The 16,915-nt window shown below is 52.7% G+C and overlaps 1 protein-coding gene across 1 annotated transcript in view; it reads left to right on the top strand.

Annotated features, from left to right (window-relative positions):
• Tmem154 (transmembrane protein 154) overlaps nucleotides 1–15,943 on the top strand; it is a 38,078-nt gene extending 22,135 nt beyond the window's left edge. Inside the window, exons 7-10 of the mRNA XM_055596563.1 lie at nucleotides 6,149–6,176; nucleotides 7,083–7,168; nucleotides 8,445–8,502; nucleotides 15,745–15,943. Coding sequence (XP_055452538.1) covers nucleotides 6,149–6,176; nucleotides 7,083–7,168; nucleotides 8,445–8,502; nucleotides 15,745–15,760 — 188 coding nt within the window. The 3' untranslated portion in view covers nucleotides 15,761–15,943. The remainder of the gene's footprint in view (nucleotides 1–6,148; nucleotides 6,177–7,082; nucleotides 7,169–8,444; nucleotides 8,503–15,744) is intronic.
• Nucleotides 15,944–16,915: the final 972 nt, after the last annotated feature.

Consider the following 16,915-nt stretch of genomic DNA (forward strand, 5'->3'; position numbering starts at 1 on the left):
TAAACTCGGTTATTAGTCTTGGCAGCAGGCACCTCTACCTACCGAGCCAGCTCGCTGGCCCAGGCTTTGGTTTTCCAGCTGACGCTTTTAGAGGCCATTTCCAGCTTCACTTAGGGAGAGGCTCTTCTCCAGATGCGCAGGCAGACTCACAGAGAAAGCCCATCTGTGTCCTCCAGGCCTGCTCACAGGCCGCCTGGCTTCCTTGCTGTCTGTCCCTCACAGGACAGGAGCTGCAAGGACTCTATGCAGGGCAGATGAGGTGAGAGGTTCCGGGGAGGAAGCACTGCCCTCCTCTCTCACAGAGGGAACTGTAAAATACACAAAGGAGGAAGAGGAAACCCGGTCTCCACCTCGGGATATCTCAGGGTAACCTAGCAACAGTGGTCTAGGGAGCTCCTCTTTAGTCTGCAGTCAGAGCAAGACCCAGTGGGGCTGCCTGGACGCCCTTCCTTGTCCTTGCCCTGGCTGGACAAGAACTCCTCCACTCCAGCAGTCCTCCTGCGTCAGCCTCTCACACAGCCCTGAGCTCCAGGCACGCATCGCTACACCCGCCTCTCTCCTTTCCTCCCTTTCTATCCTCAGAGGAAGTGGGAGTTCCCTCTCAAACCTTAAACCCAGCGGAGCCCAGGGCTGGGGCTCCAGCCTCACACTAAGCTCGCAGGCTTTCTAACTCTTTGAACTCTGGCCTTCAAGTCTTTCACCAGGATTTGCTTGTGACGGGCAGCCCCGCCCTCAGCATCCTCCAAGCGCCCCATGTCCTGGCACCATCCAAGCGCTGCTGGTTCAGAGCCTGCCCTGACGTCCACGATGCCAGAGGCCTGGTGGATGTCCCACTCCTTCTTGTCTGCTTGGCAATGCCCAGCTCTCAGGTTTCATGACGTTTGGGCAGAGTTCAGCACCGCCTCCTTCATGCTGCCCCAGCTCTTGGTCCCCACTACTGCTCACGGGCCCGGTGCTGGCCTCACAAGGACAAGTAGTTTTTATTTTCTGTTGGTCTGTTACACTGTGTTCTCTTTGAAGTTCAATAGGACCAAGAATTTGTCTCAACCCTCTTGCTCGACAGACGCCGAGGCCTGGAGGTGAGAGAGACAGTGGAGGCACACAGCTTGCTCCCTCAAGTCCATGATCCCTCTTACTTAGCTTCCTCACCTGTAAAATCAGTTAATTCAACACCCACCTAATAGGGCTGTGAGAATTAAAGGAAGTTATGTAGTTTAACAATGCCTAGTTATTAAGCACATACTCTCTGCTTACTAAGGACATTCTTTAGACACACGTGTGTATATCCATGTGGGGTTATATATATATCAGGTTTACACAGGGGCCTCAGAGACATCAAATCCCCTGGAACAGGAGTTGCAGATCATTGTGAGCCATCTTGTGGTGCTTAGCCCTGACCTTCTGCAAGAGCAATAAATGCTCTTACCCTCAGCCAGCCTTCAGGCCCTTCACTTATTACCATGTTTAGCTAAAGCAATGCATATTCTGTAGTGTGTTTGCTGCTTGGTGCGGGCTGTTGAATGAATGAATGAACATCCAGATCTTTATTTTTTTAAGAAAAATTTACACTCTTAGAGTCGAAAAGAAATTTGCAAACCCCCATGGTGATGCAAGCCCACCATCCCAGCACTCAGGAACTGTGTGTGGAGGCCAGAAGACATCTGACCTCAGAAACGCTATCTGCCTCCTTTGCGACAGTGACCCACATTGGCTGCCAACAAGTTTCGGCACCTGGCCAGCAAACCACAGGGACTCTGTGTCCACCTCCGCAGGGCTGGGACTGCAAGCATGGGCCCCGTGCACTGGGCAGTGCTGAGGATTGAACTCATGTCCTCATGTTTGTGAGGCAAGTACTTCACTGGCTGAGCTGCCTCCTCTGCCCCAGAGAAGTTTCTGGGGCAACCTTTATTTGATTTTTTTTTTTCATACTAACCACTACTTTTAAATAAATATAAATTCCCTTTTCTCAAACCAAATGCTGAAATGTTAAATACCTCTTAGGAAGTCTACTCACTCACATTTAGCATAATTTAAGTTCAAAAATACTTTAAAAAATTCGATTTCAGGGAAAATAAAACTGTCCCACTAAGTCAGGCAGGCCAGCGGTTTGCTTTAGGATGAGCCCAGAAAGCAGAAGTGTACAGACTGTTTCCATCCCAGACAAGGGAGCCTCATTCCTTCCTCCACATCCAGGAAGTAAGTCTGTACCTTTGCCATCTGGAGAGGACCTGACTAACACTTTTAAAACAACACTCGGCTGGAAGTTGTCCTGTTTCTGTGTGCTGAGGAAGGACTCAGGGCCTCGGTCACACTAGGCTGCGCCACGGTCCAGCCCCTAAACCACCTTTTCTCTTTTTGTATGCGGGAGAGGGGAGCACTGTATAGCAGGACAGGCTGCTTCTTCCATGCTGGGCCTCCAGCATTACACTTGTGGTTGATATTTAATGCCTGTGAAGGGTCAGGAACGGGCTACATCAGGAGCGCAGAGCAACACGTCTGCCTCTTTTCAGAGTCCGAATTTACTGGGCAACAGCAGATCCACAAGGTGGTGGTTTGTTTGCAACAGTTTTCCAGTTAACTCTGCTTTTCTTGCTAGCCAATCAAAGCAGACAATTTTTATATTCCAATCCTTATAATATTACATTTCAATTGTAATAGTATATATCACAGAGCAAATCTCTCTCTACGTGTCTGTCTGTCTATCTATCTATCTATATCTATCATCTATATCCATCCATCCATCCATCCATCCATCCATCCATCCATCCATCCATCCATCTGTAATGTCTATAAAGGGTTCAAGGTTTTCCAAAGAGGGCTGAGAAGCCAACGCTGGGAACCTAATAGGTTTACAGTTTCTGCAGGATAAAATGACAAGCGCAGGATGGAGTTCTGCCGTGGAGTCAGGCTGCTGGGTCAGAGTTGAGCTGCCCAAGCGAGGTGCAGTGGAGGCTGTAAAGGCCAAGGGCAGAACGAGGGCTAGGATGGACAGACAGACAGCAATTCTAGTAGGCTGTACTGACCGCTGGGACAGTCTGAAGTTTTCTGCCTGTCAGCCCCTTCACACAAATGCACACAAGCACTCGAACAAGCACTCGAACACACACTTGCACACACACGTGCACGCACTCACAGGCACGAACGAAGGCACGCAGAGTGGTCAGATCACAGCTGGGCTGTTTCCATCACAGGGTCAGCTGTCTGGCTTGTCTCACCCTTCAGGTGAGGGATCTCTGGTCTCTTCAGCCTGTTGTGTTAGATAACTTCTCGGGTCCGGCTTTCCCACCCAGGGCACCTACAGTCCCAGCTCCCTCCGCTAAGTTTACACCGTGACGCACTTTCCTCTCACAGTAAGTTACCCACAAGGCACAGTCCTGGACAGGTGGTGTCACTCCCAGGCCCACCCTGGACTGCAGTCGTCCTCCACCTTCAAAGGGAGGCAAATTCTACGTGCAGGATGTAATCTCTGAGTGAAAGACCCAGTCTGAAACAAACAAACAAAAGCTTCTTGGGTTTAATAATCTAGAGTAAGCCAGGGCGGGGCACAGCCCTTCTCAGCCTTGTTGCTCTGTTCTGGGTGTCTCTTCAAGAAGTGCTGAGAAGGCCTGGGCAGGAAGTCCTCCCTGAGAACAGACTGTGGCTCCCCTACTGACCAACGGGCTCTACCGACCCACCCCACCGCAGGACACTTGGCTCCGCTCAGTGAAGCTTCTGCTCAGCCCAGACACCGGGTGGCCAGAGCTTCCTGTGGCTCCCCCCCCCCATGCCACCCCACCCCTAGTACCACCACTGTGCCGACAGTCCCACAGCAGGGAGGAACTGGAGTGGGTCCTGTCAGGATATGTGGTTCTGAGGCAGAAACAGAGGAGGAAGACAAGGTAGGGCCAGGGGAGGGACTACGGCAGGCTGGGAAGGGACAAGATGAACCTGAATGGGGTGCACTGAGCTGGTGGCTGTAAATACAGAGATGTAGGCCAGGCAGCGGGGAGGCAGGCGGGACCTGATTGCTGAGGACAAGTAACTGGGCACCTCCTGGCTCAACGCCTGCTCCTGTGCACTCTCCAGATGTGTTTCTGTTGCCATGGTGGCTGGGGCTGGGGTAATGGCCTGGAGCAGGAAAGATGAGGCCACAGAAGGCTTTTTGCTGTTTTAATACTGATTACGGAGCCTCTCATTTGGTGTATCTGGAGCACTTTGGTAATGGATTTTTAAACTTTTCCATCATTTGCATGCAGGTCAGCTCCTGCTCACCTCCGAGCCTGTGGGAGCCCAGATTAGAGAGGGCTGTGCTCTCTGAGACGTTAGTGGGGAAGTTAGCAAGCAGAGAGAAGGGGACTGGTGGGCGGCGGCAGGGTGAAGTGGGGTCTTTATGTGCCACCTGTAGAGAGTTCCAGCTGTGCAGGGCTTTGTCTAAAGTAAAATCCTTTCAGAAAATAGCCAGCAACCCTTAGAGTAAAGCTGTGCCGAAGGGCCAGTTGGCGGAATGCTCTCCTGTATGCTCAAAGTCTCAGGTTGGGGCTCCGAGCACTGAGAAAACCAGGGGTGGTGATACATGCTGATCATGCCTGTGCAGGCAGCCAAGAAGTTCAAGGCCATCCCCAGCTATATAGCAAGTTTGAAACCAGCCTGAACTATGTTAGTCCCCATCTTAAACAATGACAGCAAAACTGTGGGCACAAAATGTGGGATGAAGTCGTTCTCCCCTCCTCCTACGTTTCTGAGGGTCAAGCACCTGCAGGAGGTTTCAGATTCTATTCAGGGGTAGAAGACAGAACTCACAGTGTCTTCAAGGCAAGCAGTGGTGCCACAAAGACTCCACCAGCACCAGCTTTCCTGGGTCAGCCATGCCACCAAAGCTTGCCAGCTGGACATAGCCTGTGCCATGCTGAGCTCAGTTCCAGGTGCCTGCTGGCCCTGTTTGCTCCCTGATGACTGTGCCTCCCAGCCTAGACACAAGGTGGCCTCTGGTTGTCAGGGGTCAGGGGCATCCGACTCCCTGGGGACCATTCCCACTTGACATCACTGATGCCCTTCTCAGAGGATGTTGTCTTCCTGCCACGCTAAACAGAGCTTGCCTGGGCCAGGCAGTAGGCTCTGGCTCTTGCCACCTGTTCATCTGGAGTCTTATACGCGCCAGAGCTGCTTTGTCAAGTGGTACCTGACTCCCACTGCAGTTGGCAGCCATCAAAGGCGGCTAGTTAGAAGTCCCACTATTAGAACAATGATCGGTCCTAAAGATCAGACGAGAATTTAACTGCATTGCTGGACAGCTGAGAGTCAGACCTATTCATCTGTCCAGTGACTGTTTCCTAGCTGTTCTCCAGGCACTGCACTAGCAGAATGAGGGCTGGGGCATGCCACGGTGAGCAAGACAGATGCTGTCCTGGCCCGTGGGAACTCTGCTCTAGTGGGAGACAGATGAAGCAGAATTAAACAGATGGTCTAGCAGGTGAGGAACTGTCCAGGACTGTGAAATGCAGAGCCAGGGGCCAACAGGACAGCTGGACCTTTCTGAAACAGAGGTGGGATGACAGACTGAGAAGGGAAGGGATCTAGCCACCCCAAGAACAGGGTAAAGGGGCTTCCGCAGGCACCCCTGACAGAGTCACCCATGCGGCTCAGTGTTCGGACAGTGCTCCATTAGGAAACGATGCCGGAGCATTATTTTTGTTGAAGGGTCAAGACTCAAGCTCTTGCTTTCACCCCCCCCCCCCTTTCTTTGTTGAGCATGCTTTCCCTCTTGGTGTGGATACAGAAAGGAAAAGGAAGGGGAGCACTCTTGGGGAACACCATTTAAAGAGAGCAGAGTCCGAGCTTCCACGAGGGTTCGGACCTGGTTTCAGCATGGCCGTCTGTACCGTGTGGCTCGGAGGCTAATGACTGCGCCTTTAAAAACGTGGATCATGGGTCTAAGTGGGTGAAGTCCCGAGTTTGACCCACATGGTAGGAGACGGCCAACCAACCTCCACAAACTGTCCCATTGTCTCCACAGAAGTGCTATAGGCCCCTACACACAAAATAAATACGGTAAAACGGTGACTCACTTGCCAACCTTTCCCTTTCCCACTGTAAAGGGGACTTAGAGGCTGCTGTGACAAATCCCTGCAGGTGATAAAGCTGACATGACCCTGTGTTTATTCTCTTTCAGGTGAACTGGGAGGTGAAAACCTGAAAGTGTGAGTCCTCCCTGCGTCTTCAGTTCCTGCTGTGTGGACAAGGATAGTCAAGGGGGAGAGATGAGAGAGCTGTTAGCCTCCCCAGCTGCTGCTGTGGCCGTCTGGCGGCTTTCTCTTGTGTCGTGTCCCTGGGCTCTCACGGCCCCCACTGTCACGGGGAGATGCGTCTTAGGGGTCTCTGTCTGTGTCACCTTCCAGAAAGGAGCTTTTGTTGGCTGCCACCAGTGCCAAATGCATAGCAGTTAGATACTTTGGCCCTGGTGAACACCACAGACATGGAGTGACCTCCCCTGCCCCTCCCTGGTGTGGATATTGCCAGCTTCATCTTTCGAATGCAATGCCCACTGTGCCTTCAGAGCTGGGGTCTGGCTCTGTCCATCCTGACCAAAGCTCCTGCCTACTATCGCCTACTATCTTTATCCCCGGCCTGGGAGATGAGGCCAGGCCTGTCCGGAGAGCTGCAGTGCCATTCCTCCTAGTTAGAAAAGCCTGGGCGTGGAGGGAGACCAGATGAGAGTGGCCTGGTGCCTGGCCTCTTACTCTGGGTCGTTGATCAAAACTCCAAGAAAAGAGAAGTGAAACTAAGGCCAGGAGGCTAAATGAGGCAACCACTGAGGGCCCCCCCCCCCCCTGGGCAACCAGGGAGCAGCTTCTCTTTCAGCCCATTCCCCGGCCTCTGTGACGTGCAGTCTGGCCTTAGTGACAGATGAGGGTTTGTTGCAGATTTTGTCTTTCTTCCTGTTAGAGTTTGGTACTCTTGTTGAGGGCAAACCCCGGGCTAGCCTGGGGTGCCAGACACGGAATCCGGTTGTTTCCAACTAGCCCACGTTCTAGACTCTCCCCAAATGAAAGCCTGCCTGCTGAGCCTTTTCTTTTTGAAAACACTCATTTCTGCTCTCTGTCCAGCCCTATTTTTGAAGAGGATACACCCTCCGTGATGGAAATAGAAATGGAGGAGCTTGATAAATGGATGAACAGCATGAACAGAAAAGGTATGTGAAAGCCCAAAGTGCTTCTGTGCCTCTGGTAACAGAAGGCCTGGCAGCTGCCTCGGCCTTATCAGAACTCAGAAACCATCATGTCACAGTCCTGAAAGATCCACTTTAATCACAGTCACGGTGTTGTGGTTGCCTCTGGATTTTATTTGTGTACAGGTTGTTGAAATGGGACTTTTCAAGAAGAAATGGAGCTATTTATTTGTTTCTTTCTGATTATTCGGGCATGTGTGTGTGTGTGTGTGCATGTGTGTGTGTGTGTTGCTGGTACTCAAACCCCAGCCTCTAACACACACTGAACTGCCTCCACAGCCTTCACCATTCCAGTCTGGGAAGGAAATCTGGTACCAAAATTATCTGGTGGGGAAAAAAAATTAGACATGAGCTTAATATATTCTTAAAATCAGGGAATTTCAGTCCGTTTGTGGTTATACAACTGCACTGAGTGTCTCGACACAAATCGCTTCCGGTACTAAGGTGTCAGGGCTGCGTGCCTGTCTCCTATAAACACAGAACACGGCCGGAGCGGCCAAACGGCGAAGGCTCGGTGAGCAGCGAGCTCGGTGTGTGACAGGGCGACCCTGGGCCGTCGGCACGCAGCAGCGGCTCTCCCAGACACTGCCCACTGGCCGGTATTCCCCAATTTCCAAGCCTGTCTGCTCCTTGCAGGGGTGTGTGCTCACTAAGAATCGATAAACGCTTCTTGATGTGCAGATGAAATCGATAAAGCTCACGATCTGTGTGTTGTATTTGTGGTGTGTATGACGTGTGTGGCTCATGTAGAGGGAAACGCTTGGTGCCGCCCTCTAACACTATTCATAGCGTCCTCCTGAACCTGCAGCTTGTTGCTGCACGGCCAGAAGTCTCTGTCCCTGCGTTCCCTGTACAGGAGCACGCATGCACACACACACACACACACACACACGCACACGCGCACGCACACGCGCACAGTGTGGCAGAGGAGAAGGATGTTCCCTGGGGCGGGTGCTCACCCCACCTTCCTGGCCCTTCTGCTGCGGAGCCGCCCCGCAGCCCTCAGCGCATGGCCCTGCTGCCCCTGTGTCCTAGAGGCACACCCTGGCTTTCAGAGCGCAGTGAGCAAGCAATGATGAAGCGTGCCCTTCGGGGGGCGGGGGGGGGGAGGAAGACTGCGGTCTGTGTCTGCGGAGTCCGTGCTCTCCCGTCTCAGCAGCCTCGGCGTCCTTAAGCGTGGACGGTGGGGAGAGAAAGCAGTGCTGGCGACTAACAGTGAGTTTGTTTTCTTCTGTCCTAGCCGACTACGAGTGTTTACCTACTTTGAAGGAAGAAAAGGAGCCAAACCTGGGCCTGAGGTACTTGGGATTTCTATCAGGAATCGTGAGGGGTGGAAGAGGGTCTCGGCCACGTGCAGCGTTTTGTTTGCCTTCTTGGTGCCTGGCAATTTAACATGTCAGTGTACACGGAAGAGTGTGTGGCCAGGAAGTGTGTTTGGGAAAATACAAAGTAGCCCACTATCTGCTGATATTTCGGAGACATCGTTGAGCCGGCCTTTGGTTGAGCCCTAAAATTTGCTGGTCATAGCAAATTGAGTCAGGAGGTTACTTTACCTTGGGTAGAGAGACGGGAGAAAACGGTGAGAAAACGGATGGAGGGGAGAGCCCCAAAGTGTGTGGTTTGCTACAGTTGTGACTAAGAGGAACATTTGTAAAAAGCAAACAAACAAAGGGCCCTAACCCACCTGGTCTAGATTATCAGCAGAGAAAAAAAAAAAGTGGAAATTAAACGCCTATCCCATTCTGCCACTAGGTGGCTCTGCTCGATAGAAAATTTCCGTGCCCTGGGGCCAGGTGCGACCTATTAGCACTGACTGTTAGGGAAAGGATGCTATCTTTGTGGAGGGAAGTTAGTGAGATTGCTTGGTGTGTGGAGGGAGGAGGAAGGGGGAACTAGCTCTTCAGGGTGTGGCTGTGGTTTGGGGGTCACAAGCTATCCCCTGGGGTGACAAAGATGACCAGACAGGAGGGGAGTCAGGCTGTGACGGGAACAGGACTCACGTTAGATCAACAGCAAACGAAGCTTCAGCATGGTGAGCGCCTGTGAAAACACAGCATCACCCATCACTTCTCAGGTGCCCCAGAACGCAGTCACGTGGCACTGGGCCGTCCTGAGGCGGGCACTGCAGGCAAAGACTAGTGGTTAGGGTTTCCCTCGGGGTCCTTGTCCTGTGTCTAGACTCCCAGCATTCCTGCTATGCCACGTGGTCGCTCAGCAGCCTGCAGCCGTCTCTGCCACAGACCAATGCCGTCCACACCCAGGCAGCCTCCGCTCTGAGCCCCAGTCTGCTCTTAGAGGGTAGGCCTGTGCCAGCTCCAGGTCTTCACATGCCACCACTCATCACTAGTTCAAGCCATTCTCTCTCACTAAACGAGACTCCAGGGAGTAACAGGAAGGCAGAAGAAACAAATGATGCCAGGTACACCGCAAAGGCCTCTCTGGAGGGGCCTTTCCCACGTGCTTTAAGCCTCCTGATGAGACAGTGCGTGGGTCAATGCGGGCCACCCTCCCTCCAACCCCGCCAACATCACGGCTGCACCTAAGGAGTGCATCACGCCAGTAACCTCACGCTCTTGGATCTCACTCTGAAATCACTGACATCGCTGAGGCAAACTGCCTCAGAATTGAATGGTAATGGATTTATTTAAAAATTGTTGTTTTTTTTTTTTAAATATAGAGAAGTTGGTTTTTGAAATAAGCTATCTATTAAGACAACAACAACAAAAAAGCCCCTGTCTGTTTGGAGAACTGTTTTACGTGAACTGGTTGTTTTGCGAGTGAGTCTCAGAATTCCTCGGTGGGCCTGGAACCATCCGGCTTTGGCTCTCAGCACACCCGGCAGAGCTCCACCCCTGTGTGGGAAGCCAGCCCTGCAGCTCTAGACTGGCCAGTGTGCTCCACAGGCACACGACAGGAGAGCAGAATGAATCCACGGCCAGCCGTCACGTGTCCTTTGCCCTTGCACGTACACAGCCCAGCTCACCATCCACACCTTCCCACAGGGGACACATTTGTCACAACCCACTGGTAGGTGGTCCTCAAGTCTGTGGGCGCCAGCCCCTGAGACACCACCCTTCAGGTACACTGAATGCTTCAGAGAGCGGAGCAGCGACTGAGAAGTGAGTTTGATGGATGGCGCTCTTGTCCTTCCTCCTGATAAATGGAGATTTCTGGGATCTAGCTGCAGGGTCCCCTTTGGATGTTAAATGTCTGGACTTCCAAGGCAGGCAGAGGGCAGGCAGAGGGCAGAGGGCAGAGGGCAGGCAGAGGGCAGAGGGCAGAGGGCAGGCAGAGGGCAGGCAGAGGGCAGAGGGCAGGCAGAGGGCAGGCGTCCCTTTGGATTCTACGCCATCCACAGAATCCACCCATCCCCAATTTTCACTTCCCCATCCTCACCGACTACCCTTTTCTGCTCCCCCTCCTTCTCTCCTCTCCTTTTTTCCTTCCTTCCCTCCTTTCTCCTTCTCCCAGTGCCTCTTTCTTTGACTCCAGATCTTACTATGTAGATCAGGCTGGCCTTGAACTCATAATCTTCCTGCCTCAACTTCCTGAGTGTTGGGATGAGGGCAGTATTGACACAGATTGGCAATATGTATCTGTACACACACACACACACACACACACACACACACACACACACACACGTTGTTTTTAGGGTATGTTAATTGCACAAAATAATAGGTCTCATTGTTACATTTTCATATACTCATTTACTATACTCTGATCAATCAGTCCCTCCATTATCTTCTCCTAACCCTTTCCCTCATAGTGGACATTTTTCTTGAACTATAGAATCTGCTTTCTGGTATAAGACTGGAATTCCGGGCCTTGCACCTGCTAATTCAGTGTTCTACCTCTGTGCACATGCTTAGCCCCAAAATAGGATTTTAGTAAGGACCAGCTATGTGAGAATACTATAAGACATCTCAATAAGGCTGTCATGTTTAAAAACCAATGAGAGGAAAAGACAACAAGCGAGTTCGGAGAAGTTCTGTACGATTTCCCACCTTGTGACCTTCCCATAATCCCCTGGTACTGAGCTGTGCCACACAGAGGCATCCTATCAGTGGTGTTCAGAGCCAGGAGGAGGACAGAGGGAGGGGCAGCCCAGAGTTGAAGGGTGATAAGAACATCCATTTGGTGAGCTTTACCAGCTGTTCAAAGTCTCCAGAGAAAGCGTGCTCCTCCTCCGTCGGGCCCCAACCCGCCTGCACAGCACCGCCATCCCCCAGACAGAGTCCGCCCAGCCTGCCCTCTCCAGGCGGCCGGCTTCTTCCTGCCTCCTGCCTCCTGCCTCCTGTCTGGTCGGACATTTGGTGCCTCCTCCTGAACCTGGACGGCCTGGGCACAGACAGGGAGGTGCCAGCCTCTGCTCGGGAGCAGAGAAAGGTTGCCGCATTAGGGAGCACCTATGACCCTGCGGATGCTTCCTCTGTTGGCTCCCTCACATCCAAAAGCATCATTCAAAACAACAAACGTTAGGACTGACTAGCCAGGGTAGAGCTGGACGACTGTAATCCCAGCACTTGGGAGGCCGAGGCAGGTGGGTCTCTGCGAGTTCAAGGCCAGCCTGGTCTGCAGAGAGAGAGTTCCAGGACAGCCAGGGCTATGAAGAGAGCTCTGTCTCCTCGGGGGAATTTTTTTTTTTCTCAAATTGGTATCATAAGGAATACAAAATAATAGTTTGTGTTCTTCAGATTGACAGTGTTACAGACACTCAGGTGTGTGTGTGTGAGTTTATGGGTCGGATTATGTCTCTACAGCAGGCATGATCTCTTTGTCTTGTGCTGACTCCGAGCCTCATTTCTCACTCCGCCCAGGCCAGGCCTGTGTCGGGAAGAAGGGACTTTGCATTGATGAGAAAGGAACTTGATCTAATTGTTACGTGACTTCGTGCCCAAATGAACTGTCCACTCTCGGAAACGGAGCCCAAGCCCTGTGACCCGAGAAGGGCTGAGTGCTGGCGTGTGGCCATCTCCAGAGACGGCTGCGTGAGCTGTGGCCATACCTCAGGCTCTGCAAGGCAGATGGGTCGGGAGGGCGGGCCGGCTGTCCATTCTGGACAAAGGGAGCCGCAGCTCTGAGGTGAGGAGTTGGGGCTGGGTCTGTCCCCATTCTGCCAGCCCACCAGCCCGCCAGCCCGCCAGCCCAGCGCCTCCTTGGAGAAAATACCACCATGCTTTGTTTTCCTCCTGTTCCTGTATATGCGCGTGGAAAGGTGTTCCATGCTCTTCACATGTTTACATAACACCTGCACAAATCACTCCTTAGAGTCACTGTCAGGAGCAGGTTGCTGAGCCCGCACATGCATACCGTGGCAACGCAGGGAATCTAATTCGGAGCCGCTGCTGTTGCAGCTCAGCGGCTGTTCGCCGAGGTGTTTCTCACAGGGAACTCCAGGGTTTGCCAGTTAAAGATGCGTGGCTTATTTGAGCATTTCCCAGAGATGAGTAACCAGTGGCTGCAGCGACCACATCTGACTAAGTCAGGGATGAGCCTAGGAGGGGGTGCCCTGGGTTGCCATGCTGGGGGGGAGGCTGCTGACTCACTCACGAGGCTTGTGGGTAACGGCTCCCAACAAGACACCAGGAGCAGCCGCTCTCTGGGAATGACCGTATGCCCATCAAAGCAGGAGCAGTCTGTGGCATGCTGGGGCCATGTCATGCTGCTGTGATGTTCCAGAGGTCAGAGGTCATGAGTGCTTCTCTCTTTGTGGACTAAAGTAAGCAACACTGCTAAAGCAGATGCTTCTTAGAAATTTAAGGTGTGCTTCGGAAGATGTCTCCTTAAAGCCTTTGGGACAATGTTCCCAAAGCAAAGAAAACCTGCAAACATTGGCCAGTGCTCGGTCTTTGGAACATGAGTCACCAATAGGCGGGTATGTAGGTGCCAGGCCCGTAACATAGGGTTACCTGCGTTTTCTCATTCTTTTCCTTTGACTGTGTGGTGCTGGGGACTGAGGCCAGAGCCTCTGCCATGCCTCACCTCAGCCCTATAAGCTATATAATTATCAGGTGTGTTTTGAGGGTGAGGTCAGGCAAGGAAATTAAAGCTAAGAAAGGTTATCATGCCTTGTCACACAGCAAAGACGTAGCTGGGCCCTGACTCTAACCGACCCCAGCACTCTGGGAGACAGAGGCAGGTGAGTCTCGGTGAGTTCACGGCCGGCCTTGTCTAGAGAGAGTCCAGGACAGCCAGGGGAGGTGGGAGGATGCACTTGATTGTGTACCTACCAGCCATCACCACAGCCACACAGCAGGAGCGACTCAGCACTAACACCCACAAGATTCCTGGACTGATCGCTTAAAAATCCAAACGTGTGCTTCCCGGGACTGAGGAGAGGACAGTGGGCACAGTGCTGCCTTTGAGCAGGAGAACCCGAGTGTAAGCCCAGCCCTCATGGGAATAAGGTGGGTGGCTTCCCGCTGACTGTACCCCGGCGCTGTGGAGGACAGAGACGGAGAACTGGGGTGGCGCCAGCTGTCAGCCGAGCTCTGGGCTCAGGAGAGAGTGGTAGAGCAGCACACTGGGCTGCTCCTCCAGCTCACACGCTCCCAACCCCTGTGCACACACACACACACACACACACACACACACACACACACGCTCGCCCCAATCTCCACACTCATGTTAATTAATTAGTATCTGATGCTGGGACCTGAACTCTGAGACTCTCACATTCGAAACACATGCTTTATTGATGAGCTAATCCTTCAGTCCCTTCTCTGAGGGACGTAAAAGATCTGAGCAAACGGAAGCCATAGTGTGTTGCAGAGTCAAAGACAAGAACGTGAAGTTATCATTTCAACCCATCTCTCCCTAGTCCCAGGGCACTCTGGGAAAAGTCACTGTGCAGAGGGCCAGGATGACCTAAGAGGAAAAAGCCTCTGAGAGCTAGGGCGGGGTATCAGGGCCTGAACCACAGGAAGCAGGCAAGCAGGGTTAGCCGAGAGCTGGGTGTGATCGCCCACACCTGTAATCAGCACTCAGGAGGCTGTAAGTTCAGGAGAATCTAGGCTACAGAAGGAGGCCCTGTTTGAAAAGGAAGCAAAAAATCCAAGCCTGGCATGGTGGTATACACTTATGGTCCTAACACTTGGGAGGCAGAGGCAGGAGGGTGCCACAACTATTTCTGTTAAAACCACTGGACAGAGCTCAGTCAGTTCAGCAGACAGAACAGGGTCACGCTACATAAGGCCATAAAAGGAGAACATACCATTTGGGAGCTCTGCTCCACTAAGATGGCCTCTGGCCCTTTGCAATACTGTCTCGGTACCACCCAGTGTCCAAGGAAGGAAGCCTGCACTCAAACGCTTTGTTTTCAGAGTGACATAATGAGAGGTTTGTTAGTACCTAACTCTTAGAGACTATTGCTTCTTTAGTGTGTGTGTGTGTGGGGGGGGGGGGTGTTGGTGACCAAATCAAGGACCCAGAGATTACATGTGTAAGCAAGTTTTCTGTCACTGAGGTATACCCCAGAGCCAAACAAACACCTGAAGGTTCCATTTAATTGTCCTCATTTAATGCGTTTTGCCCTAGAGGACATTCCTTTGCTTATCCCCTGCCGTGGCTAGAGTTCTGCCCTCCTCTCCTTCCCCTGAGCTTTCCTTGTCCCCACAGCCCTCCCCCATGTCCCTAGCCTCTCAAGGACACATCTATCCATTGACTGATCTGTCGTCTGCTGTGGCTTGTTTGTACTTAGTTCTCACTGTTCCCAGGCTGTAGCGGCTGGGCCTACAGGTGTGTGCCCTCGCTAAGGCACCGTGCTTTACTGCGTGTCTGCGGAGGGAGTCAGAAGACTGCCCTCGACGGCACACCATCTGCTCGCTGTGGTCATTCATGCCCGCCCCAGAGACAGAGTTGACTGTCGATAGAGATGTGAGAGAATGTGAGGAGGGGAGATACCAAACCCAGAGCAGAAGCAAGGAGCGAGAAGCAGGGCCCTACTTGCTCTCTAGACAGGCATGGGAGCCCCTGACACCCCGGGAAAAAGCCATGAAGTCACATATAGGACAAAGATAGCCAAGCTTCAAACAAACAAACCAACAAAGCACAAATTAGCCAATTGCATGGTGATGGTCAGGTACCAGCTCTGTAATTTATAATCATTGACGCCCCACGATGTCTATGATGGAACTCGAAATGGTGCAGAGAACACTCCTTAGTGCCTCCTGAACAAGAAGCACTGTGGAAAACAAGCCAGGAGCACACACTCCTGAAAGAAAACAACACATTTTTTAAAAGACTTTGGCATTTATTCATAGGGAATGGGATTAGATTTAACTAAAGGTGGGAACCCCCAACTCCATCTGGTCCCCTGCTCATTGCTGGGGAGGGGTTTTGCAGAGCTAGGATTGTGTCTTGGAGTACACGGATCTCCTCAAGAATCGAATATAAAATTCAAGCTGCCCCTTGTTTGGGAAATCGCATGCTGAACAGTGCTGGCTTCCCGGTTGTTCAGAATTCTGAGCCACCTCTGCAGTCAAGGGGCCTCGTGCCCTTGCTACGCATGCCATCACCGTTCTTTCTTTCTCTTTTAGTGAGAACGAGTCCTAAATCTGCCTGCTGTTGCTGTTTTCCGAGAGAGCCCGCCTGTCAAGGGAGGACGAAGAGGAGACAAGTTTAATGAATTTCAACTCGGTGCAGACCCAGAACTTTTACTGTCTGTCCACCACGCCCCTCCAGACGATGCTTCCTCTGGACTTGGAGGCATGTAGTATTGGAAAGGCCGGGCCGCCTGCCAGCCCACTCCTGGGGAAGAAGGAGCTCCCCGCTCCCCGTGTGGTGCTGGGTCTGCTCGGTGATGTCCCCTCCCCACGGCCCCTCCTCACCCACTCCGAGCACTCTCCTGGAACACCACCTACTACCTAACGGGCCGGATAACACCCTCTCATTAATCATGCCTGCCGACAGGGTGAGTTTATTGATCTGGAACGTTCTTCAAGGACAGCTGTGTCTTGGAAAAGAGCCAAGCAAGGCGGGTGTTCCGTAGCCCCAGCACCCCGGGGAGTGGTCGAGCTTGCTTCTTACCTGCTGAGGAAACAGCGGGAAGTGCAGTCCTCACGGGAGGTCCTCGGGGACTCAGACCTGCGCTCGGCACACGGCACATGTGACCTCCCGGCAGACCCTAAACACAGAACATCTCCGCTCATCGCTCGAAGCGGCTGATCTCACGTCAAGCCGAGGGCCGGCGGTGCTGTGTGGGCGCGGGGTGCGGGCAGGTTCGGGTCTCCTGTCAGCCTCCTGTTCCTCGGAGATCTTCGGGCTGAGCAGGAAGTAGGTAAGCGAGTGGCAGCTGTGGCTGCGTGTGCTGGGGTCTCTCCTGCGCTCTGCACGCAGCCCTCCTGGAGGGCCCAAGAGTGTCCGACCCTCAGCGCTCCCGGAGGGAGCTATCAGGCCGTCAGAAATGACGATCTACTGGTTGACATCTGTGTGCTAAGAACAGTGGAGCAAAATGCAGAAGGTCCCACTCGCCTCTCCTCCATGCAGCCAGCCCCGGCTAATCCTTAGTTCTCTAGTTCTGACCTTTAAAGGGCCAGCTAGCAAACTGAGTCCTCCGTTCTCTGGGATGTCGGGTATTTCACTCCGGAAAGAAACAGTGACAATTTTATTTTGCAAACCACACACAACCTGAGGGGAGAGAGGCGGACTGACCGTTGCTGCTGAACTGGGGTCTGGGTCTGAAAGGCTGCCTTCATGCTCCACAGAGCC

The sequence above is a fragment of the Psammomys obesus genome, unplaced genomic scaffold (genome assembly GCF_907164565.1).
Source record: "Psammomys obesus unplaced genomic scaffold, mPsaObe1.curated_primary_1811, whole genome shotgun sequence".
Taxonomy (NCBI): Eukaryota; Metazoa; Chordata; class Mammalia; order Rodentia; family Muridae; genus Psammomys; species Psammomys obesus.